Source organism: Theropithecus gelada, chromosome 13 (genome assembly GCF_003255815.1).
Source record: "Theropithecus gelada isolate Dixy chromosome 13, Tgel_1.0, whole genome shotgun sequence".
Classification (NCBI taxonomy): domain Eukaryota; kingdom Metazoa; phylum Chordata; class Mammalia; order Primates; family Cercopithecidae; genus Theropithecus; species Theropithecus gelada.
Window position 1 is genome coordinate 19,567,543 of NC_037681.1, and position 26,506 is coordinate 19,594,048.

Below are 26,506 nucleotides of genomic sequence, written 5' to 3' on the forward strand. Positions count from 1 at the left end.
CATTGGCTGACCGGCGTCTATCTCCCACTGACCAGGCTGCAGCCCAGTGAGGCCTGAGTAGTGCCCTCACTCCTCACCACGCTACCCCAACTCCTCCCACCGTGCCTGGCACAGCAGGTGCTCCACACCCCTGCTGGATACAGAAAGGATGGCCCCGCCCTGCACAATGCCCATTTTAGCAAACTGCTGTGTCCTCCTTCCCCGCCCTCCATAAAAAAGACTTTACAGTCCCTCAAAGCCCTTAAGAAAAACATATTACAGGTGCCGGGTTACAAAGTCCACAAGGGCCCTGAGAGGGCCCTACTCACCAGCTCCAGCTGCCTTTTCTCGTGGGGAAAAGCCAGGGGCCCCAGAACAGACCAGGGATTCCCACCACCCGAGAAGGAGTCCTCTGCATCCTACTCACAGAGTCTCCCAGGAAGGTCCAGCCTCTGAGATCCCAGGGGCCCAGGATGGTCCCGTGCTCTCAGGACCTCCCATGGGAGAGGTGCGGACTGGGCTGACTGAAAGCCACAGGCTTGGGCCCTGGGTCCACACCTGCAGATGGCTGAGCACCCTGATTTCTTGGCGATTCTCTGCGCTTTCCTCCCTTCACCCAAGCTCCCGCAGGATTAAGCTGGCTATTAATAGTGCTGACCTCAACCGCCGGGATGAGTGGCGGCCAGCCCAGCAAGAAGGCAGAGCCAGGGCAGGAGAGGAACCAGCCAGAGTGACAAGCCCCTGCCCTCTAGCCTCAGGGAGGGCAGCCAAGCTCATCCGTAATCCTAAGCAGGGCTCATCTGTGTTGCTCCCTTTCTCCCAGAGACACAGCTGGCAGTCAGCACAGTCAGTCCCAGCAAAGGCCAGAAGACCAGAAGACTGCTGTGGCCCAGCAGGCAGGCCATACACTCTACACTCGCTAGGCTTTAAGACGGAGTGAGACCCTGTCTCAAAAAAAAAAAAAAAAAAGATTACAGTGATTAAAACAGTGCAGTACTGGACCAGGCGCAGTGGCTCGTACTTGTAATCCCAGCACTTTGGGAGGCCAAAATGGGCGGATCACTTGAGATCAGGAGTTCAGGACCAGTCTGGCCAACATGGTGAAACCCCATCTCTACTAAAAATACAAAAATTAGTTAGGTGTGGTGGCACGGGCCTGAAATCCCAGCTACTCAGCAGGCTGAGGCAGGAGAATCACTTGAACCTGGGAGGCGAAAGTTGTAGTGAGTTGAGATCACACCACTGCACTCCAGCCTGGGCAACACAGCCAGACTCTGTTTCAAAAACAAACAAAACCAAAACAGTGCAGTACTGGAGAGAACAATGGGATTTATTTTACTTCAAATTTTTTTAGACAGGGTCTCATTCTGTCACCCAGGCTGCAGTACAGTGGCACGATCGCAGCTCACTGCAACCGTGACTTCCTGGGCTCAAGTGAACCTCCCACCTCAGCCTCCCAAGTAGCTGGGACTACAGGTGCATGCCACTAAGCTCGGCTAATTTTTTAAAAGGCCGGGCACGGTGGCTCATGCCTGTAATTCCAGCACTTTGGGAGGCCAAGGTGGGTGGATCACGAGGTCAGGAGATCAAGACCATCATGACTAACACAGTGAAACCCCGCCTGTACTAAAAATACAAAAAATTAGCCGGGCGTGGTAGCGGGCACCTGCAGTCCCAGCTACTCGGGAGGCTGAGGCAGGAGAATGGCATGAACCCAGGAGGCGGAGTTTGCAGTGAGCCGAGATCGGGCCACTGCACTCCAGCCTGGGGGACAGTGCAAGACTTCGTTTCAAAAAAAAAAAAAAAAATTTTGTAGAGATGAGGTCTCACTATGCTGCCCAGGCTGACCTCAAACTCCTGGGCTCAAGCGATCCTCCCACCATGGCCTCCCCAAATGCTGGGACTGTAGGTGTGAGCCACCACGCCTGGCTTATGGACAGAAATAAGCTTCAACAAATTGCGAATACTGAATATATTAAATCTGGTATATTAAACCGTGGGAGAAAAGAGAGATTACTCAATGAAAGGTATTGGGCTAACTGCTCCAAAGTCACTGTTTTATACCAGACTTATAAATCCATAAGAAAAATCACTAGCTTAATTTTAAATAGAAATACAATAAATACAAACAAAATCTAAGGAAATACAAATTTTCACAATGAACTTATTTTTTACCTATCATATTAGCCAAGATTTCAGAGATTGGTACTCTCAATGTTGGCAGGAGAACTACCTACCGTTGGAAGTTCAATTTTTTTCTTCAGAAATTAATTTGGCAGTATGTGCCAAAATGTAAAATGTGCAAGACCTTGGACTCTGCCATTTCTCCCAATCCTAGGAAGTGACCTTAATACAAAGGAAACACCCAGGCCAGCATGCAAGGTGTGCCCAGGAGGGCCTGCCAATGTTGTTTGTCACAATATTGCAGGACTTTTAAAACGGCTGACTCAGCCATGAATTGATCTCAAGAGATGGTGATTCACTATTTGTGTAACGTAAAAAGTTCCAAAACAGTAGAGTAGGAAGGACTGCTGGTTTTCTTCACTTTTGCTTAATGCATTTTATACTTAACATATGTTATTTTTTATTTTTACTCTGTTTTTTTTTTTTCCGAGATGGAGTCTTGCTGTGTTGCCCAGGGCTGGACTGCAGTGGAGCAATCTCGGCTCACTGCAAGCTCCGCCTCCCGGGTTCACGCCATTCTCCTGCCTCAGCCTCCCGAGTAGCTGGGACTACAGGCGCCCGCCACCACGCCCGGCTAGGTTTTTGTATTTTTAGTAGAGACGGGGTTTCACCGTGTTAGCCAGGTTGGTCTTGATCTCCTGACCTCGTGATCCACCCGCCTCAGGCTCCCAAAGTGCTGGGATTACAGGCGTGAGCCACCGCGCCTGGCATTTTTATCTTTTTTTAGAGACAGGGTCTCCCTCTGTTGCCCAGGCTGGACAGCAGTGGTGCAACCATAGCTCACTGCAGCCTAGAGTTCCTGGGCTCAAATACTCCTCCCACCTCAGCCTCCAGAATAGCTGGGACTACCAGCATGTGCTACCACGCCCAGCTAATTTTTTTGTGTTTTATTTTTTGAGACAAGGTCTCATTCTGTGGCCCACGCTGGAGTGCAGAGTGACAGGATCACAGCTCACTGTAGCCTAGGCCTCCTAGACTCCACTGATCCTCCCACCTCAGCCTCCCAAGTAGTTGGATTACAGGCCATCATGCCCGGCCAACTTTCATATTTTTTGTAGAGATGGGGTTTCGCCGTGTTGCCCAGGTTGGTCTCAAACTCTGGGGCTACAGGAATCCTCCTGCCTCAGCCTCCCAAAGTGCTAAGATTACAGGTGTGAGCCACTGCACCTGGACTTTGGTTTTAGTCCTTTAAATGTTTTTATCTGTTCATTCTATAATACATGTACTAGTATAATAGCACATGTATATAACTTTTGAATGAATGCAGACAAAAACAGAAAAAAAGGTTTTTAAATAGGGGCAAGATGAAAAGCTTGAAGAGCTCCCTTTAGAATACCCCCGTAAATGCTGAGCGCAGTGGCTCATGCCTGTAATCCCAGCACTTTGCGAGGCTGAGGCAAGAGGATTATCTGAGGTCAGAAGTTTGAGATCAGCCGGCCAACATGACGAAATCCTGCTCTACTAAAAACACAAAAATTAGCTGGGCGTGGTGGTGCCCACCTATAATCCCAGCTGCTCAGGAGGCTGAGGCACGAGAATCGCTTGAACCCGGGAGGCAGAGGTTGCAGTGAGCCAAGATTGCGCCACTGCACTCCAGCCTTGGTGACACAGCCAGACTCTATCTCAAAAAGAAAAAATAGCCCCATAAAGATATCTGTGCCTCAGCAGCCTCTTCGCACAGGACATGGGGTCAACCTCCCTCTGCCACCAACCTGTCAGGGTGACCATGTTCCCAGGACAGTGATGCCCTGCATCTACTGCCAATCCCACTCTTCCTCGGAGGAAGCTAAGGCCCAGAGAAGTCACGCCCAGGGTCACACCACAAGGGTGGTCAGGCTGGGATACAGAAATGGGACTTCTGCTACAGATAGCCTTCTTCCTTTAACACAAGCCCATAGAGGGTGAAGCTACTGACAGACTGATGATGGGGACTCTAAGACTGGTCCCTCACCCTGGAGACAGGTCTTCAGGCCTCTGATTTTCCATTTAGCTAATAGTCTCTAGATATTTAAGCTCTTACGATGGAAAATATCAAGTATATACAAAAGTAGAGATAATAATCTAATTACACCTTCACCTGACAATTAACAGCTCCTCATGGCCAGCCCTGCTTCTTCTCTACTCCCACTTGCTCTACTCACTGATTTGAAGCAAAACCCAGGTTTTATCTGTAAACATGTACACATTTTACCTGCAAATATTTAATATTTCAATATGTATCTCTAAAAGATAAGGACTTATCAAATGGTCCTCCCACCTCGGCCTCCCAAGTAGCTGGGACTACCGGCTCATGCCACCACATCCAGCTAATTTTTTTATTTTCAGTAAAGACAGGGTCTTCTGGGCTCAAGCAATCCACTCGTCTGAGCCTCCCAAGGTGCTGGGATTACAGGCGTGAGCCACTGCGCCTGGTCGATGCCAAAATTCTAAAGAAAGATATTGGCAAATCAAATATAGCAAAGTGTAAATAGAATAATATCACTAAGTTAGTTCTACTCCAGTTACGCAATAAATTTGGGATTCACATTCAAAAATCAATCAGTGTATTTCAGAATAAAGAAAATAGGTTATTCAATAATCTCAACAGATACAAAAAGAGCATTTGACAAAATTCAACACCTATTCATCATAAAAATTCTTAGCAAACTAAGGGGAGAAGGGAACTTCCTTGATCTGATAAAGGAAATCTACAAAAAACCCTAGCAAAATCATATAAAATGATCAACTTTGAAAGCCTTCCCAGGAGTTCCAGAATAGCCCCGGCAACATGGTGAAGACCAAGCAGGTGATTACCCAGTCTGGGCTTTGAATTGTCCCACCTCCAGGGGAGGGACGGGTCTAGAGATTGGGTTCAATCCTGTGGTGAATGACTTAATCAAACATGTGTATGTAATGAGGTCTGGATAAAAACTCTGGACCCCAAAGATCACTGAGCTTCCTGGTTGGTGAATACATTAACATATCTAGAGAGAGTGCCCTGATACCACAGGCAGAGGACGTGAAGCTCTTCTAGGACTGACCAAGCCTTGTCCTATGTGTATCCTTCAAAATAAAACTGTAAGCAGGGCCGGGAATGGTGGCTCAAGCCTGTGATCTCAGCATTTTGGGAGGCCAAGGCAGAGGATCACTTAAGCCCAGGAGTTTGGGGCTGCAGTGAGCTATGATTGTGCCACTGCGCTCTAGCCTGGGCAACAGAACAAGACCCTGTCTCTTGCCTGGGCGCGGTGGCTCATGCCTGTAATCCCACCACTTCGGGAGGCCGAGGCGGGTGGATCACGAGGTCAGGAGAGTGAGACCATCCTGGCTAACACAGTGAAACCCCATCTGTACTAAAAAACACAAAAAATTAGCTGGGCATGGTGGCGGGTGCCTGTAGTCCCAGCTACTCGGGAGGCTGAGGCAGGAGAATGGCGTGAACCCGGGAGGCAGAGCTTGCAGTGAGCCGAGATTACGCCACTGCACTCCAGCCTGGGTGACAGAGCAAGACTCCATCACAAAAAAAAAAAAAAGAGTTTGAAATCAGCCTGGCCAACATGGTGAAACCTCGTCTCTACTAAAATACAAAAATTAGCTGGGTATGGTGGCACGTGCCTGTAGTCCCAGCTACTCGAGAGGCTGAGGCAGGAGAATCGCTTGAACCCAGGAGGCAGAGGTTGCAGTGAGCCGAGATCACACCACTGCACTCCAGCCTGGCGACAGAGCAAGACTCCATCTAAAAAAAAAAAAAAAAAAATGCCAAGGCTTTGACTTGATCTGTAGATTCAGTGCGATTCCATAAAATTCCCAGGTAAAAAGCTAAGAAAAGCTAAGACAATCTTGAAGACCAAAGGGCTTAACATTACCAGATATCAAAACTTATTATAAAATTACTGCAATTATGCCAATATAGTTACTGGAGCAAAGAAAAAGAAACAGATCAATTAAATCAAAGAGTCCAGGCCGGGCGCGGTGGCTCAAGCCTGTAATCCCAGCACTTTGGGAGGCCGAGACGGGTGGATCACAAGGTCAGGAGATCGAGACCATCCTGGCTAACACGCTGAAACCCCGTCTCTACTAAAAAATACAAAAAACTAGCCAGGCGAGGTGGCGGGCGCCTGTAATCCCAGCTACTACTCGGAGGCTGAGGCAGGAGAATGGTGTAAACCCGGGAGGCGGAGCTTGCAGTGAGCTGAGATCTGGCCACTACACTCCAGCCTGGGCGACAGAGCGAGACTCCGTCTCAAAAAAAAAAAAAAAAAAAAAAAAATCAGAGTCCAGAGAGACCTGCATGTCACCACAGTCCACTGAGAAAACGGATCTTTTCAATACAAAGTCCTGGGTATCATATGGACCTTTTTTTTTTTTTTTTTTGAGACGAGGTCTTGCTCTGTCGCCCAGGCTGGAGGGCAATGGCACAATCTTAGCTCACTGCAACTTCTGCCTCCCAGGCTCAAACGACTGTCCCACCTTAGCCTCCAAGTAGCTGGAATCAAAGGTGCAGGTCACCACACTCAGCTAATTTTTGTATTTTTGGTAGAGACAGGGTTTCACCACGTTGTGCAGGCTGGTCTCAAACTCCTGAGTTCAAGTGATTCCATTCAGCTTTTAAAGAAAGAATATCGGCCGGGCGCGGTGGCTCACGCCTGTAATCCCAGCACTTTGGGAGGCCAAGGCAGGCAGATCACAAGGTCAGGAGATTGAGACCATCCTGGCTAACACAGTGAAACCCCATCTGTACTGAAAAAATGTAAAAAATTAGCCGGGCATGGTGGCGGGCGCCTGCAGTCCCAGCTACTTGGGAGGCTGAGGTAGGAGAATGGCGTGAACCTGGGAGGTGAAGCTTGCAGTGAGCCATGATCACGCCACTGCACTCCAGCTTAAGTGACAGAGCTAGACTCCGTCTCAAAAAAAAAAAAAAAAAAAGAATATTAACCTCTAACTCACATCAACAACAAAAATAAGTTCCATAAGGATTACAGATCTAAATGCGAAAAATAAATGTACAGTTTCTAGAAGATGGCACAGGAGTCTGCCCCCTGGCGTGCACTCACTTTCCCTTCTCTTGCCAGCACCGTGCGTGCCACAGCACGATGCCTCACCAGATGCAAAACCTCATCTAGGTCTTCCCAACCCCCGAAACTGTGAGCCAAACAAATAAACTATTTATAAATCACCCAGTCTCGGCCGGGTGCGGGGCCTCATGCCTGTAATCCCAGCACTTTGGGAGGCCAAGGCAGGTGAATCACCTGAGGTCAGGAGTTCAAGACCAGCCTGGCCAACACAGTGAAACCCCATCTCTACCAAAAATATAAAAAATTAGCTGAGTGTGGTGGCACGCACTTGTAATCCCAGCTACTCAGGAGGCTAAGGCAAGAGAATCACTTGAACCCAGGAGGTGGAGGTTGCCATGAACCAAGATCGTGCCACTGCACTCCAGACTGAGCAACAAAGCTAGACTCTGTCTCAAAAAAAAAAAAAAAAATACACAAAGTAGCTAGGTGTGGTGGCACACACCTGTGGTCCCAGCTACTCAGGAGGTTGTAAAGTGGAATATATTGCTTGAACCTGGGAAGTTGAGGCTATAGTGAGCCATGACGGCATCACCGCACTCCAGCCTGTGACAGAGAGACTGTATCTCAAAAAAGAAATAAAAAGGCAAGGCAAACAACCTCTTAGAAAACAGGCAACAGGCCGGGCGCAGTGGCTCACGCCTGTAATCCCAGCACTTTGGGAGGCCACGGCGGGTGGATCACAAGGTTAAGAGATTGAGACCATCCTGGCCAACATGGTGAAACTGTGTTTATACTAAATACACAAAACTTAGCTGAGTGTGGCGGCGCGCTCCTGTAGTCCCAGCTACTCAGGAGGCTGAGGCAGGAGAATTGCTTGAACCCAGGAGGCGGGGGTTGCAGTGAGCCGAGACTGTGCCATTACACTCCAGCCTGGGCAACAAGAGTGAGACTCCGTCTCAAAAAAAAAAGAAAAAAAGAAAATAGTTAACAGACACCAATGAAAAGAAGAGTCAAATGGACAATGAGCATACAAAAATGTGCTCAATATCATAATTCACTAGGGAAATCTAAATTAAAACCACAATGAAGCTGGGCTCAGTGGCTCACGCCTGTAATCCCAGCACTTTGGGAGGCCAACGCAAGAGGATCACAAGGTCGGGAGTTCGAGGCCAGCCTAGCCAACATGGTTAAACCCCATCTCTACTAAAAATACAAAAAAATTAGCCTGGTGTGGTGGCTCATGCCTGTAATCCCAGCTACTCAGGAGGCTAAGGCAGGAGAATTGCTCGAACCCATGAGGCAGAGCTTGCAGTGAGCCGAGATGCACCACTGCACACCAGCCTGGGCGACAGAGCGAGACTCCATCTCAAAACCACAATGAGGGGGATGAAAAGAGGTTGATTAATGGGTACAAACATACACTTAGAAGAAATTAGACCTGATGCCCCACAGATCAGCAGGTGACGATGGTTAACACTAGTCAATTTTACATTTCAAAATGACTAGGAGAGAATAATTCAAATGCTCCAAGAATAAAGAACAGATAACTCAAGGTGATGAATATTCCCATTACCCTGATTTGATTACATGAATCTATCAAATTATCACACGTACTGTGAAAATAGCTATTAGGTATCAATAAAAGTAAATTTTTAAAAAACACAATGGCGTGGCCGGGCGCGGTGGCTCAAGCCTGTAATCCCAGCACTTTGGGAGGCCGAGGCGGGTGGATCACGAGGTCAGGAGATCGAGACCATCCTGGCTAACATGGTGAAACCCCATCTCTACTAAAAATACAAAAAACTAGCCGGGCGTGGTGGCGGGCGCCTGTAGTCCCAGCTACTCGGAGGCTGAGGCGGGAGAATGGCGTGAACCCAGGAGGTGGAGCTTGCAGTGAGCCGAGATCGCGCCACTGCACTCCAGCCTGGGTGACAGAGCGAGACTCCGTCTCAAAAACAAAACAAAACAAAACAAAACAAAAAAAAAACACAATGGCGGCCGGGCACGGTGGCTCACGCCTGTAATCCCAGCACTTTGGGAGGCCGAGGCAGGTGGATCACGAGGTCAGGAGATCGAGACCATCCTGACCAACACGGTGAAACCCCGTCTCTACTAAAATACAAAAAATTAGCTGGGCATGGTGGCACGTGGCCTGTGGTCCCAGCCACTCGGGAGGCTGAGGCGGAGGAATTACTTGAATCTGGGAGGCGGAGGTAGTGGTGAGCTGAGATCACGCCGCTGCACTCCAGCCTAGGCGACAGAGCGAAACTCCATCTCAAAAAAATAAAATAAAATAAAACTACAATGGCACAGTGGCTCCAGCCCATAATCCCAGCACTTTAGGAGGCTGAGGAGGGAGGATCGCTTGAGGCCAGGAGTTCGAGACCAGCCTGGACAACAAGGCAAGACCACATCTCTACACAAATTTGAAAATTAGCCAGGCGCGGTGGCCCACACCTGTGGTCCCAGCAACTTGGGAGGCTGAGGTGGGAGGACTGCTTGAGCCTGGGAGGTTGGGCCTGCAGTGAGCTGTGATCATGCTACTGTACTCCGGCCTGGATGACAGGAAGAGATCCTGCCTCAAAACAAAAACAAAACACAACGAGACACAACCATGCACACACCTGAATGGCAAACATTAAACACATATACACATACTTGACAAGACCAGAGTTGGTGGGGATGGGAGTGAACACTGATACAAGCACTTTGGAAAACTCTCATCTCTACTGTCCCTGTGCCTTACAGATTCCATTCCCGGGCATATTCCCAACAGAAATGCCTTCATATGTTCAGCAAGATACACGCACAAGAATGTTCTTAGCAGCGTCATTTGTAATAGTCCCAAGCTGGAAACAATGCAATGTCCATCAACAATATTATTGGTTATATAAGGGAATATTATGACAGCAACAAAAAGGAATGAATGACAGCTACACACAACGTGGATGAAGCTCAGACTCTTAACGTTCAGCAGAAGCCAGACACAAAAGTGTACATACGATATGATTCCCTTACAAAAGTTTAGAAACAGAAAAAAATTGACCCAGGATGACTGAGGGAGCAGGGCAGGGCCTGGGAGGGTGCATGGGGTCAGGGGTGGGCTTCCAGGGTGCGAGTAATGTTTTATTACTCAAGCTCAGCGGCAGTTAGCGGTGTTTGTACACAGGCTGTACACTTATGATTTATGCACTTTTCTCTATATTATGCATCAACAAAAAGTTTACCTAAAAAAACAAAATCGAAAACTGACAGAACATTTTTTAGCATTTTTTAGCCTGAACTTACTGGAAACTCTCAATCTTCTGGCCTTTTTTTTTTTTTTTTTTTTGAGATGGAGTCTTACTCTGTCTCCCAGGCTGGAGTGCAGTGGCGCGATCTCTGCTCACTGCAACCTCCACCTCCTGGGTTCAAACGAATCTCCTGCCTCAGCCTCTCAAGTAGCTGGGAGGACCGGCACACATCACACCCAGCTAATTTTGGTATTTTTAGTAGAGATGCGGTTTTGCCATGTTGGTCAGGCTGGTCTCAAACTCCTGACCTCAGGTGATCCACCCGCCCTGGTCTCTCAAAGTGCTGGGATTACAGGCGTGAGCCACCGCGCCCGGCCTGCTCTCTGTCTTACCAGCTGCAATCTCACTGCAAGGAGACACTGCATAGTCCTTTACAGCATGGCTTCTAGAGCCACATAGCCTGAGGCTGTCACTCAGCTGTCATGTGACTGGGAAAGGCTGTTGGCCTCTCTGAGCCTCAGTTTCCCATCTACAGCACTTGGAGGATTAAATAATTACTCCATTAATGTTAACCACTACTACAGGCACATGCATTTCCTGTTCTTTTTTTTTTTTTTTAACTTTTTAATTTTTTTTAAACTTTTAAACACAGGGTCTCACTCTGCCACCCAGGCTGAAGTGCAGTGATGCAATCATAGCTCGTGTAACCTCAAACTCCTGGCCTCCAAGTGACCACAGATCTCTGTGGCAGAGGCAAGATGGGGCTCCAAGGGAACAGAGACTCAGCTGGTGGCCTCTTCCCTCCCTCCCTGAGACACCTGGGAGGCAGCAGAGGACCAGTGAAGCTGAAATGAAAACGCGTGACTGGCAAACAGGGCTGTGCTCCTTCCTTCCCCTGCCCCGCCCACAGGGCAGCCCTCACATGATGCTCCTGCAGTGGGAACACGGATGCGCTGGCGGTCAGGACGGCGGGCTTAACTTTCCCCATTTTGGAAGTGGGGGAAACTAAGGAAGTGAGGAGAATTTCCTCTTTCACTTTCATTTTTTTCCATTGAGCTCTGCCTTCTGTGACCCTGACTACATACACTGGGGTCCAGATAAGATGGCATCTGAATTAGCATATAATTATATAGAGAGTTCTTTTGAGCTCAGTGTCATTATTTATTTATTTTTAATAAGCTTTCTATATTTACTTTTACTTTTTTTTTTTTTTTTAGATGGAGTCTTCTATCACCCAGGCCAGACTGCAGTGGTGTGATCTTGGCTCACTGCAACCTCCACCTCCTGGGTTCAAGGGATTCTCCAGCCCTAGCCTCCTGAGTAGCTGGGACTACAGGTACACGTACACGCCACCATATCTGGCTAATTTTTGTACTTTTAGTAGAGACGGGGTTTCACCATGTTGGCCAGGCTGATTTCAAACTCCTGGTCTGCCCGCCTGGACCTCCCAAAATGCTGGGATTACAGACATGAGCCACTGTGCCTAGCCATTTCATTTAATTTTAAATTTTTGTGGGTACATAGAAGGTGTATCAGTGTATTTATAATTCCAAAAAAGGCACCACCCTGAACAGCAGGGCAGCCTGCCAACAGAGACAGTGTATGAGAACCGCTGTGGCCACAGGTTGGCATCAATGCCAACTGGGGCACCTTTTGGATAACAGCAATAATAATTTTAAAAATAACTAATATTTACCACACGATTATACAGTGCTGGGCACAGGGCTAAGCACTTTGCACACCTTACCTCACTTAGTCCTCACAACAAGGTCTGAGAGGGACACAGTCATCAACGTGGATGACTAGATCACTAGCAGCTGAAGAGAAAGTCACTATTTTGGGCGTTTCATGAAATAAATTACACTGTACAAGCATTTACTAATTTTTGAAACTGACTTCTAATTCTTAGGAAAGTTTCATGAGAGAGAGGCTTCAGTTTAAGGCAAGACTCCTGGTGACAGTGCATGTGTGCATAAACGTGGGCGTTTGAGAGCCTGTGTGTGCACATGGGGGTTAGCAGGTGGGTGTGAACGTGTGAGAGTGGCCCTGCCTGTGCATCTGGGAGGTGGGAGTGTGTGTGTGCGCGCGTGTGTGTGTGAGTGCCTGCCTGCGCCTGTGTGGGGGGTATGAGTGTGTGTGTGTGCATGGGTGGGAGTGAGCCCGCCTGTGCCTATGTGAAGGGTGTGTGTGTGTGCACGCATGTGTGTGTGAGTGTCTGCCTGTGCCTTTGTGGGGGGTATAAGTGTGTGTGTGCATGGGTGGGAGTGAGCCTGCCTGTGCCTATGTGGGGGTATGAGTGTGTGTGTATGTGTGTGCATGCATGTGTGAGTGCCTGCCTGTGCCTATGTGGGGGTATTAGTGTGGGTGCGCACATAGGTGGGAGTGGCCCTACCTGGGGTGGGGGAGGGATCCTCCTTGCACTGAGGCTCCAGGCTGCCTCCTGGCCAGAGACCAGGCGTTTCAGAGAGCCTGGGAAACCAGTCCTGCAACAACCCTACCCCTTCACAGTAAATCAGCCCTGCAGCATGGAAGCAACTCTGACCGTAACCTCTGGGGAATGCTCCAGCAACACCAAGTTTAACCCCCAGCAAAACAAACCAGCAGCTGCACAGCCAGCCTCTGGGCTCACCCTCCCGCAGAGGCACACAGCACTGCCCAGCCCTTGTCCTGGTGCAGATGCTCTGAGAGACTCCCAAAGGATGATGGGGATCAAATGGATTTCATGTCTTATCAGCGGGAAATCTGAAGAACCCATCTAAACTGTGTTCCAAAAAGCATGCAGACAAGGATTTCTTTGTGTTTTTTTTTTTTTTTTGAGATGGAGTGTGGTTCTGTTGCCCAGGCTGGAGTGCAGCGGCACGATCGTGGCTCACCGCAACCTCCGCCTCCCGGGTTCAAGCAATTCTCCTGCCTCAGCCTCCCAAGTAGTTGGGAATTACAGGCGTGCACCACCACGACCGGCTAAATTTTTTTGTATTTTTTTAGTAGAGACAGGGTTTCACCATGTTGGCCAGGCTGGTCTCGAACTCCTGACCTCAGGTGATCCACCCGCCTCAGCCTCCCAAAGTAGTGGGATTAGAGGTGTGAACCACTGCACCGAGCCATGCTGTCTGTTATAAGGTTTTTGTTTTGTTGTTTTGTTTTGTTTTGTTTTGAATAGAGACAAGTTCCAGCAATGAGATGTATCTCTTTTATGGCTACGGACAAATAATAAACACTAATAAAAAAGAAAGACAGAAAATCCTCTAACAGTGGAATAGGCACAGAAGTAAGGAGTCCAGGCTCTAGCCTATGACATAAGCCAGGGGTCCTTTATGGAGCCTCCGACCCTCTCACAACAGGATGTCCTCGTGAAAGGAGAGGGGTAAGAGAGGTGCAGGGCGGGTGTGGCAGCAGACACAGGGGCTGGAGCAAATGGCAGCGACTGGCCAGCTGCTTCCCACCCCCTCAGCCGAGGGCCAGCCGGGTACTTCTGGAAATTCTAGCACCTTCACCCATCTCAGAGTCAGTTCTGCTGAGTTCCAAGAATCCCTAAGACCACAGGAAGGCTTCGAGACAGCCTGTCCATCCCCCACAGGCTGGGGAGAAGGAACCAGGAAGCTCTGCGAAAATCAGTCACCAAGGCAGCGATGAAGGCCTGGCCCAGTTCCATACACACTCTCCATGACTGTGCGGCCTTTCAGGAGCCAGCGCTCAGTGCGGGACAACCATGCTGGCCCCTGCCCTCAAGGAGACTGGAGGCCTGTAGTAGCGACTCCTTCAGAGGGGCCAGGCTTCCTTCCCCTCAAAGATGTCCTTGCTGTTCAGTGAACCAGGTTCATGTGGGAGGGGGGCAGAGAGATGGCACCCAGGGATCCGCACCCCCAAGTCCCTCTAGAAAGGGATGGGAAGCAGCCTGGGAGGCCCGAGCCACACCCCCACAGCTGCTGCGGAGGACGGCGAGGCTCACCCCTCAGCCCTCGGGTCTTGTCCAGGCTCTCCCAGGGCAACACGTACCAGAGTGGAAAACGCCGTGTCTACCCACCCTGGCAGATTCCGCTGAAATGTCTTCCCAGACTTTTACTTACAAGACAGGCCTCCCCTTCCTAAGGGCCCCCTGCTGATCCTGCAGGGCCGTTCCCTGATGTTGCGCTCCTACGTATTCACCCATTTTCAACGTTAAACATCTGCTCGGTGCTTCCCGTCCTGACCAGAGGTGAGCAGAAAAACACTGGAGCGGGATTTCCTAGTTAAAAATACGAGATGTTTGAAAAGCAAACACCAGAATAACCTACGAACCTATTACGGCCTCGATGCACGGCAGTGCCTTCCGTTGCGCAAACCAGAGCTCTGGGAAGAAAACTGTCAAGTGAAGACACGTGAGTCTCCCCTCAGTTCTGGCTCCTCTTTGGGAATCAGCCCATAGGCTGCGCGGGGCCAGCCAGGAAGGAGGTGCAGCTGCCCGCCGGTTGGCACACACCGGGCCCCTGCACATGCCCATGTTCCCTTCCCACAGCACTGCACTAAAGGGAAAGTGAGAAGGAGCCTGGGCACAGCTCTGTCAGCTGTCCCTGCTGGGACCTCTGCCTGCACCCAGAGTATCAACCAGCTCGTGTCACTCTCAGATACACCTGCCCCTGGGCAGCTTCTCGAGATCAAAGCACCATGTTGAGGCTATTACCAGGCAGGGCTGACGGACAGCCTGTGCACAGCTGCCTTCGGGCACCACTTGTCTGAGGCTGCTCTCGCTGGGCACCCCACAGCCTAAGGTCCCATCCCACAGTCTGTGCGTGGTCCTCACCCCATCGGACCTTACAAGGAGGCTCCCGAATACCGTGCCCCCTTGGTTCTCTTTGTCCCCATCAAGGAGTCGCCCCAGCCCAGCTTTTACACACTGACATCCCCTGCACTGTCCTTTCCTCTCTCTCACATTCTTTTTTTTTTTTTTTTTTTTTGAGACAGTGTCTCACTCTGTCACCCAGGCTGGAGTACAATGGCGCGATCTCGGCTCACTGCAACCTCCGCCTCCTGATTCAAGCTATTCTTCTGCCTCAGCCTCCCTAGCAGTTGGGATAACAGGCGACCATCACCACGCCTGGCTAATTTTTGTATTTTTAGTAGAGACGGGATTTCGCCATGCTGGTCAGGCTGGTCTCAAACTCCTGACCTCAGGTGATCCACCCGCCTCAGCCACCCAAAGTGCTGGTATTACAGGCGTCAGCCACTGTGCCCGGCAGCTCTCTCTCCCGTTCTGCCTGCTCTTGGCTGACTCTTAAACCTTTTAGTGTTGTCCTGGCCTTGCTCCCCAGCCCCACGTGGGCATTTTCCCCTGCAAGCCTGCCTAGATGTTATGGCACACTGGTGCGGGCAGGGGCCAGCAGCATGGGCATCATCTGAGAACCTGTCAGAAATGCAGACTCTCAGGCCACACTCAGCCCCACTGAGTTCAAGTCTGCATTTTAACAAAATGTCCAGGCAGTCCAGTGTGAGAAGCCCTAGTGTAAACAATGCTGGGCACGGAGAAGGAGCTCAGTGATGGGTCCCACCATTCTCATTACCACCACTCACCTCCCTCTGCCCTCACCCAACTGTCTCTTCGTCCTCCTCTCCCGACTACAGTTAAACGACATCATCAACCTGAGTCCTAAGCTAGAAACTTCAGACTTTCACAGCTACTTCCTGGCCCTGACTCCCAGGTCTCCATAAGGACCAATGAGTCTAGTTACTCTCACTTCAGAAGCATCTCGCAGGCCTGCCCTCCCTCAGCCCCACGGCACCCGATCTGTGAACTCTGCGTAGCCAGGCATTGTTCATGTGTCTCTCTCCTCGGGAGACTGTGAGTTCTGTGAATGGGGCAGTTTTATTCATCTCTGATTCCCCACAGCCAACACAGTGTCTGACACACAGGCTTCAAAACGGTCACTGTTGGTTGAACAAACGAAAGAACAAGCAGGTGCGGAAGGGAGTGCGGGGTGGGGAGGATAAGCTACCTAAGGTGTGTCAGATGACAGGAACCAAAAGTGAATGCAAAAATCATGCAGTGTTTTTTCTTCACTTTATAAAGTTGTTCCAGGAATAAAATAAAGTTGGTAGGGGCCGGGCGCGGTGGCTCAAGCCTGTAATCCCAGCACTTTGGGAGGCCGAGACGGGCGGATCACGAGGTCAGGAGATCGAGACCCTCCGTCTCTACTAAAAAAAAAATACAGCCGGGCGCGGTGGCTCAAGCCTGTAATCCCAGCACTTTGGGAGGCCGAGGCGGGCGGATCACGAGGTCAGGAGATCGAGACCATCCTGGCTAACACGGTGAAACCCCGTCTCTACCAAAAAAAAATACAAAAAACTAGCCGGGCGCGGTGGCGGGCGCCTGTAGTCCCAACTACTCGGGAGGCTGAGGCAGGAGAATGGCGTGAACCCGGGAGGCGGAGCTTGCAGTGAGCTGAGATCCGGCCACTGCACTCCAGCCTGGGTGACAGAGCGAGACTCCGTCTCAAAAAAAAAAAAAAGTGCTTTTATTTGGATCAACAAAACTATAGCCCTGAGAATAAAGTACCTTTCTAGTCTTACAGTGCTTAGTGATAAATTCTTCTGACTCTAAATTGAACCTCTACATAACACAGTACCATATATAGCCCCTGATACCCTAACTCATATGAAAAGGCTAGTGACTTAAGAGTCCGTCTGAAAGGATTTCTAAAGCTTTTATTTTTAAAAAAGTATTATTTTACCCNAAAAAAAAAAAAAAAAAAAAAAGTCGGTGGGAAAATCTGACATAGCCTAGATGAAAATATGGGTTTTTTGTTTTGTTTTGTTTTTGAGACAGAGTCTTGCTTTGTCGCTCAGGTTGGAGTGCAGTGGTACAGTATCAGCTCACTGCAACCTCTGCCTCCCGGGTTCAAGCGATTCTCCTGCCTCAGTCACCCCAGTAGCTGGGATTATAGGCATGTGCCATCATATCCGGCTAATTTTTGCATTTTTTTTTTAAGTAAAGATGGGGTTTTGCCATGTTGGCCGGGCTGGTCTCGAACTCCTGGCCCCAAGTGACCCACCCAAAGAGCTCCCAAAGTGCTAGGATTACAGGCGTGAGCCACAGCCGGGAGGAGTTTTTTGTTTTTTGTTTTTTGTTTTTTTGAGACGGAGTCTCGCTCTGTCGCCCAGGCTGAGTGCTGTGGCCGCATCTCAGCTCACTGCAAGCTCCGCGGGAGGAGTTTTTAATGAGAATATTTCTAGCTTTTTCTCACCAATTTATACTACACTAACTTGCTGAGAGGAGCAGTAACAGGTCCAAGGCCAACTCACAGGTCAGTGACCAGGCTGGCTGGAGTTACACCCAGGTCTGTACAGGGTCTAGGTGGTTATAAGGTGGGTGGGAAAGATAAGGTGTTTAAAGATGAGCTAAGTACCTGGGAGGGAAGGAGTGTCCCAGAGGGTGGGTCACAGCTAGAAGCTGGAAGGTGGGCGGCCCTGCCCTCTTCCTTCATTACTTTGCTTCAGGGTCTGGGAGAGTGGTGAAGGCAAAACACAAACTAGGACAGGAGGAACTGGAGGTGCCTTTGTTCTGAGATTCCAAGCTGGACAAACCCATCCACAACACCCAGTACTGCAAACAGTTCTAGGCAAGGTTTAAGCGGAAGGGCCAAGGTTCAAATCACAGGAGACTCAGGCCTGAGGGCTTGTCTCACCAACTCTTGATCTTACTCCTGTGGTCCTGCAGCACCTAGCATCACGTCTTGCACGCAGCATGGGGTTCCACAGATATCTGGCACTAACTGCCGTGAGCCGGGAGACAGAAGCGCTGCAAGGCTGTACCCCCTGCCTTACTCCTAGGGACGCTCGGCCACCACCTCTGCACCGATGCCCCTAGCCCATCTCTAAGTGTGCAGGAGCACATTCATGACTCATCTAACGAGGGAAGCTGTGTAAACCCCCAGTGGTCAAAGACCACTTATTGGTAGGGAAACTGAGGCACGTGGTGGGGAACCATGCATCACATTCAAGGCCCCAAACTCTACCTCTCAGTCCCCGACATGTCATCCCAGGCACTCCTCCTGTCTGTCCTGTGTGGATGGAACTCTGAACTTGGTAAGTGCACAACACCCATTTTTCTTTGCCCTCATCAGCTCCTAGAATTCTAACACTATTAAAATGGGAAGGATCCTTTGCCAAACCAGACAGGTATTCATTCACTCACTTTCTCACTCGGTGCCGTGGACAGAGGCCTTACTATGTGCCAAGAACCTTTCTAGGGGCTAGAGATACATTGACGAGCAAAACAAAGAGAGCTGCCCTTTGAAACTTATATGCCAGTGGAAGGAGACAGACAGTAGACAACACAGTAAATCAGCAAATTACACAGATGCTAGAGAGCGATGCGTGCTATGAGAAGAGGGGACATCAGCACAGGGCAGGGGAGATTAGGAAGTTGGGGTGGGATGGTGGGTGCGGTTTTAAACAAAGTGGCAGGAAGGCCCCACTGAGAGGTGACCTGGGAAGACAGTGAGCCATACTGACTTCTGGGGAAGAATATTCCAGCCCAAGGAAACAACCAGGGCAAAAGCCCCAGGGTGGGAACATCCTGGTGTGTTCAAGAACAGCAAAAAGGGCCAGGCGCGGTGGCTCACACCTGTAATCCCAGCACTTTGGGAGGCCAAGGCGGGCAGATCACTTGAGGTCAGGAGTTCAAGACTAGCCTGGCCAACATGGTGAAACCCCATCTCTACTAAAAATATAAAAATTAGCCAGGCGTGGTGGTGGGAGCCTGTAATCCCAGCTACTCGGGAGGCTGAGGCAGGAGAATCGGAGGAGGAGGTTGTAGTGAGCCACGATGGTGTCATTGCACTCCAGCCTGGGCAATAAGAGCAAAACTCCGTCTCAAAAAAAAAAAAGAAAAAACGAACAGCAAAAAGGTCAATGGGGTTTGCCAGACAGTCATCCATTGTTCATTCATTTGTCCAACACTTACTGGAGACCCGTCTCTTTACCAAGCACTGAGTAGTGAAAACACTTAAGAAGGCATGGCCTCTACCCTCAAAGAGCTTATAATGCTGGAGAGGGGAAAGAAAGAATATAAAGGCCCTAAAACAGGATTACTTGTGGGGCAGAAGGACTCTGGCAAAGCTAGGCTCAGGGCCCTTGCCCAACCTGGGGTGGAGGAGGGTCCAGGACAGACCCTCAGAGAGAGATGCTGGGCTAGACAGTCACCCCAGCTCTGACTCTGGTGCTGTTAACAATACCAGCTGAAAGGCCAGGCGCGGTGGATCATGCCTGTAATCCCAGTACTTTGGAAGGCCGAGGCAGGTGGATCACCTGAGGTCAGGAGTTCCAGACCAGACTGACCAACATGGAAAAACCCCATCTCCACTAAAAATATAAAATTAGCCGGGGGCGGTGGCACATGCCTGTAATCCCAGCTACTTAGGATGCTGAGGCAGAAGAATCGCTTGAACCCGGGAGGTGGAGGTTGCAGTGAGCCGAGATCGTGCCATTACACTCCAGCCTGGGCAACAAGAACGAAACTCCGTCTCAAAAAACAACAAACAAACAAATAAAACAATGCCAGCTGTTCTAACCTTGCTGACTTGTTTCTCTTAGCCAAAAAAAAAAGCATTCCCAACACCACCAACACCAGACTCCTAAAGAAACTTTTTTTTTTTTTTTTGAGACAGAGTCTTGCTCTGTCACCCAGGCTGGAAGTGCAGTGGTACGATCTGGGCTCACTGCAACCTCCACCTCCCAGGTTCAAGTGATTCTCCTGTCTCAGCCTCCCGAGTAGCTAGGACTACAGGCATGTGCCACTACGGCCGGCTAATTTTTTGTATTTTTAGTAGAGACGAGGTTTCACCATGTTAGCCAGGATGGTCTCAATCTCCTGACCTTGTGATCTGTCCACCTCGCCCTCCCAAAGTGCTGGGATTACAGGTATGAGCCAACGCACACTGAGGCGAAACTCTTAAATTGCAGATGGACACTAGGTGTGTGCTGTGTCCTGGGCAATCTCAGACTAAGAAGGTGGACACCAGATTGGAAGGTCTGGAAGAGACCACATTGCAGGGAACCCAGTGAGCAAAGAGTTAAAACTGGTTTTCCAAGACCTCTGAGAATGGGGAAGTAAGTGATGGCATAAAGCCACAGGGCCTGCTCATTTGGGGATGGGGGGTGGAGAGCGGGGACTATCACCATCTCCTGGGCAGCCTGTGTGCAGTTCCCTGGGATTACCAGCACTGCTGCAGGGCTTGGCCTCAGGCGACTGGCCTCTGTTAAGGAGAAGACTTTCCTGGAGTAAACTGACCTGGGGACTTTGGCTCAGCAGAGCTCTGCTCTGGCCTAAGAGATGCTAGCTCTGTTTTCCGAACTTAATGAAAGGACACTTGACAAGACAGAGCCCAAAGACAGCCCTCTCAAGACCCAGGAGGCTCCCAACCAAGAGAGCTCAGTCCTGCTGATCAAGACTGGGAGACTGGTCAGACCAATCCATACTGGCTGGATCCAGATTCCCAACTGAATTGAGAGAAGGTGCTATTGGGTGTGTCACAAGCCACAGTCCCAAACACCACAGAGGCAGTGAGGAGGAAGTTGCCCTGGAGGGTCCTAATCAGTTTCCCTCCCAAGCAATAAGAGAAGTCTTCAGGTCCCAAGGCTTGGGGTGGGGCTGGGGCACAGATCCTCACTGCTTTCCTGTCCCAGGCTCGGGTACCTGGGAAAACCTGATCCCTGGCTCTGCACTCCCAAAGCCGCCTCCACCCCCGCCCCACCGCAGCCTCTGCCTTCACCACCAGGCATCTGTCTCTCCAGTCTCTGCAGGAAGCCACCTTCCCCAGGGCTCTCCCCGACTCTAGCTTACTTTACTCAAGTGGTCCTCAGCTCCGATGCTGAGATTCAGTCTGTTGAACTTAAGAGGATACCAACCCACCACCCTGGCCCTGACCCCAGCATCTTTTCAGACCAAACCTGGCAAAGCCAGCTCCTGCCTATCCCACTCCAAAGCTGTCCTCCACTCTCTGTTACAGAAACACCTGCCAGCTCACTGCCTGCTAGGATTCCGAAGTCCCTCCGAGTCCTAGGTCGGCCTGAGCGGCCTCAGCCAGCAGGAGCTCTACTACAAGAATGAAGGCTGGGAGGGTGGTTAGAAAGCAAAGTCCTCAAGTTTGGGATGAGCCCCTCACCCCCATTCCTTTAAAAAAGAGCTTCCCTTTCTGCCTCCTCACTTCCTTCAGCCAGCCTAGGAGGGTTCCACTCCATAATTGGCTTGTTTACTGCCACTTTGAGGGTTTCTGAATGGCAGAGGTGGGAGGAAAATTTTGCTGGAAGAAAAGGAGAGTGTGCCTTGAGCTTTGAGGCTGATGAGTAAACCCTCCAAATGTCTCTCTAACTACCTGCGAAATGGCCAAGAACCCAGGTGAGAAAAAAACACAAGGCAGTGCAAGGCAGCTGAAGATTTCCGGCAGACCACTGGAGGGAAGCTGATGCTGGCGCCAGGGAAAGACGGGACAATTACCAAAACTTAATCTGCTTGCGTCTGCTGAATAGTCGAAAGCGCCACTTGGCATTGTTCTGAGCAGCAAGCCAATGAGAGACCTCCCAGTTCTGCTTCTGTGGGTTGGCACCTCCAGTAACATCACTCCCCTGCTCAAAAACCTGCAGCTCCACGCTGGGAGCAAACTTAGCATCCACCACCAGGCCCCAAACGACTCCAGCCATTGACAACTGAGCATCAGAACCACTATGCCCAAGAAACAGGACCACCCGCTAGGCCACCAGCACACCTTTGCTTCGCCACTCGGGTTCTCTGCTTGCGGGGTTCCCTCTGTCTCAAGCAGCAAGCCTCTCCACATTTTAAGGTTCTCCTCAAAAGCACCTTCCCCTGTGAATTCCCCAATTTTCCAGCCCCTTCTCGACTCCACCCCATACTCTAAATCTCCATCACCCTGGCCTCTTTTCAGGCATCTTACTCTGTCTTGCTTCAATAGCTCCCTGAGGCCTTGCTCCAGCCCTCCAAGGGAGCGAGTGTGTCTTATTCAGCTTTGATTCATCAGGAGCACACAGCATACTACCTGGCAGATGGCAGACACTTGAGAATGGGTCTCCTGCTCCAAAATCGTTCACCTCAGAGGCATAGGAAGTGATGGGCAAACGGACACAGAGTCACACAAACAGAACACTAAAGCCAGCAGACACAAAACACGCCAGGGGACAAGAGGCATCTCGAGGAAACTGAACCAGGGGAACTACATGCGGCCTTACCCTTCTTGAACTCCTCCAGCATGGCATCCAACTTGGTGTCATGGAAGACAAAGTGCACCGGGTGGTTGTAGAAGCGAGTGATAGTCTTGAGCGGGGTGCAGTCATCCGGGTCCACAAAGGCCAAGTCTTTGACGTAGAGAATATCTACGATATTGGACTGCTCATCTTCAAACACAGGGATGCGGGTATAGCCGCTTTCCATAATCTCCGACATGGTGTTGAAGTCCAGGATGGCATCGCTGCGGATCATGAAGCAGTCCTGGAGCTGGGTCATGATATCCTCTACGGTTTTGGTGCGGAGTTCCAGGGCACCCTGGATCATATTGAGCTCCTCTTTCACGAGGTCATTATACGGCTCCGTCACCTTCAACATCTCCATCAGCTTCTCCCGGTTGTAAACAGTGCGAATCTCCTGGCCCAGAAAAAAGTCCAGGAGCTTGCTGATGGGAAAACTGAGGGGGAAGGTGAGCAGCATAAAGAATTTGGTGAGAATGATGGTGTTGGCACCCACAGCCAGCCCGTGTCGGGAGCACAGGGCCTGAGGTAGGATCTCCCCAAAGATGACAATGCCAATGGTGGAGGAGGCCACCGCCATGAGGCCGGACCCGATGAGGTTGTCTAGAAGGATGGTGAGGGAGGTGTTGACCAGCACGTTTCCCAGGAGCAACGAACAGAGAAGGTAGTTGCCCTTGCGCCGGATGGGCTCAATCTTGCGGGCATAGCGCCTCTCCTTCTCGGTGCCACAGTTCTGCACGATGCGCAGCTCCATGGGGTCCAGGGCCATAAGCCCGAGGTTGAGGCCAGAAAATATGCCCGACAGCACCAGCAGCACCGTAATGAGGAGGATGTGCAGCCAGAGAGGCAGAAACCTCCCAGGCTCCTCCACCATGAAGAGCAGTGAGTCCTTGTCCGTCCACTTCAGCCAGGGCCCGTCGGGCTGGGCCCGGGTGCACAGTGCATACAGCTTCATGTTCTCGCTCCTCCGGAGGAACTTGGTGAGCACCACCAGCACGCCGGACGTGTTCCCGCGGCTCACGTTGACCAGCTGCTGGACAACCAGGTCCTTGGTGAGCTCGAGACAGCTGGTGGACTTGTGGAGGGTCTCGGCATCGTCCACCTCGGTGAAGGAGATCAGGTTACCGGAGATGTTGCCCAGGCTGTAGCCGTACAGCCTCAGGTTCACGGTGCTGCCCTCGGACACGAAGATGATGCCATCCGGGTTCGTCCCACACGACTTGTTGCAGCTCGCCAGCCTCATGCCCACGATCGCGCCCTGCTGGGGGCTGCCCTGGCCCCGGGCCCCCCGCGCCCACAGCAGCACCAGCAGCACCGGCGCCGCCAGGAGGAGGCGCCCGCGGGCCGGCCCGTCGCCCGGGCGCCCGCCCCCGCCCACCGGCGCCATGTTGCTCTGGCTCTGCCGCCGCCGCCGCTCCCCGCGCCACGCCGCGCGGCCCCGCTCCGCACCGTCGCTCCGGCCGCTCCGGCCGCTCCGCTGCCGCCGAGCCAACTGCCCGGGCCACGAGCCTGACGTCAGGTCAGCGCCCCGCCCGCCACGCCCCGCCGGCCCACGCCCCTCATTTGCATTGGAGGCCCCGCCCCCGGGGCGCGCTGCTCCAGCCCCTGCCCTTAAGGGGGTCCAGACGCTTAAGGTGGAGCCGCGCCGGAGCGCGAGAGCCGCGGGCGGGGACAGGCCCAGTGCTCCGCCTCCGCGCCCTTCCCCGCCTTTCTCTGCCCGTGGGGTCGGCTCTCTTTCTCCGGGACCTGGTCTCCTCGCCACGCCGTTCCTGTTCCTCGGCCTCGCCCGGCCGCTCGTGCGAGGCTCCTTTTCCGTCCCGGCAGCCTGCAGCTGGGGGTGGCCCGCTCTGCAGGCAGGGCGAGAAAAGTGCTTTTCCTGATGTAGAAAAAGAAAAAGGGAACCTGAGGGCTTAGGCTGGCATTGCAGCCTGCCCCTGGGGACTTTTCTGGCCTCCTCGCTGCTGAGATTTTTGCTGACCTTGTCCCAAGGCCAGAAGTAGTTTCCGCCAGCCCCAGCCGTAGCCCCAGCCCGACGATGCTTCCATCAACCAGTGGCTGCCAGATGTGGAAGGCAAATCTGGGGAACTAAGGTTATAGAAGGGCCAGGCTCTGGCCTAGACTTGTCTCCTGTCGCTTCCATTTAGGCTTGGATATTTATTGAACATCTACTTCGTACCGGCACTTGTTCTAGGCTCTGACAATAGAGCAGTGAACAAACCGAAGTAGCTGCCCATTGGGTTTACAGTCTAGAACAGAAAACAGGAGATAAACAAGTAAACACATATATTCATTAAATTCCCCCCACAACCCTCAGAGTTAGTAGAATTATTTCCATTTAGAGATGTAGAAATTGAGCCGAGACACAAATCCTGGTCCCTCCAGATTATCATCTCCCAGCCCATTTCCCCATCTGTAAATGCGGGTAAGAATGATAGAGCATTACTTCGCTAAGCTTGCGGGAACCGTGGACCTAGACATTGAACACGACAGGACAGCTCTTTAGAATATTCTTTGGCTAGGTAGTAGTTATGGCTACCTGCCTTCCAGGACCAAACTCCCAACCCCAAATTGTGGTGATTGATCAGCTGGGCAGCTGCCTGTGGACATGAGCAGGCAGGCGCGGCAGTGGGCCTATCCCTGAAGTGACTGCTTCTTGAATGGCCCCACCCCTGTGTCAGTAGGGTGTATGAGGAAGACCGCAGCTGCCCACCCTGTGAGGGGGAAGGAGACAGACAGATAACATCCTTACAATAATTGCAGAGGTGCACAGAGAAGATCAGGTACTGGGTTGACCACCAGGTCTCACAGCAAATCTTTTCCCAATACTGAAGACACAGAACCCACTTTACTCTCTTCCCCCACTGACACTTGTGTTTATTTTCATTTTGGTATAACGTTTGCTAATAAAAGCAACAATCACTACCAAACAGAAGGAGCCTAAACAGAAAGGAACAATCATACAATGTTTTGGGAGGAGGTGTGGTAGCAGAGTGGCCCGGACTCAAGAAAGCCACGTTAGCAGGGGTAGAGGATTCTGTAACTAGACCCGCCCGGAGAAGTCTATTGCAAGTAGGGTCCCACTCATAGCGGATACTTTCTAGCGAGTGCCCAGCAGGCCAGTTTTTTCCAGGCATAGGAGCCGTGGAATGGGCACTGGCTGAGACAGAACAAAAGCAGAACCTTGACTGCCTGTTCCTTCCCTGTCTCCACCAATCAGGAAGAGCCACCCGAATTGCCTCAAAGCAAGCCCAGCTCTCCTCATCTCCTAGCTAGCTGTAACACCAGCGCCCTGCTCCACCCCTACCCCCACCTCCCATACTTAAAACTTTCCCATTCTATTATCAGTTGGCTATTTTTTCCCTTTTTCTTAAGATTTTATTTTTTTCTCTATTATGTTTTTTTTTTCTGCTTAAGTACGAATTGGCTCTTTTTATTTTACCCTTCTCAGGCTGTCTACACTCAGAAGCTCTGTTCATATGCACTGAGTCTAATGACAGAAGCCAATAAAGAAAAGGAAAAATAAGTTTTTTAGATACTTAGGTTAAATGTGGGAATACCAGCTTGGGCAATATAGCGAAAACTCATTTCGACTAAAAGTTTAAAAAATAAAAAATTAGCTTGGCACGGTAGTGCACACCTGTAGTCCCAGGACTTTGGGAGGCCAAGGTGGACAGATCACCTGAGGTCAGGAGTTCAAGACCAGCCTGGCCAACATGACGAAACCCCTTCTCTACTAAAATTACAAAATTAGCCAGGTGAGGTGATGCACGCCTGTAATCCCAGCTACCCGGGAGGCTGAGGCGGGAGAATCACTTGAACCTGCGAGGTGGAGGTTGCAGTGAGCCAAGATCATGCCACTCACTCCAGCCTGGGTGACAGAGTGAGACT

General features: G+C 50.9%; 1 protein-coding gene across 1 annotated transcript in view; it reads right to left on the reverse strand.

Annotated features, from left to right (window-relative positions):
* Positions 1-24,106, reverse strand: part of CNNM4 (cyclin and CBS domain divalent metal cation transport mediator 4) — a 47,437-nt gene extending 23,331 nt beyond the window's left edge. Inside the window, exon 1 of the mRNA XM_025354863.1 lies at positions 22,604-24,106. Within this exon, the coding sequence (XP_025210648.1) occupies positions 22,604-24,005 (1,402 nt within the window). The 5' untranslated portion in view covers positions 24,006-24,106. The remainder of the gene's footprint in view (positions 1-22,603) is intronic.
* Between the last annotated feature and the right edge of the window lie 2,400 nt (positions 24,107-26,506).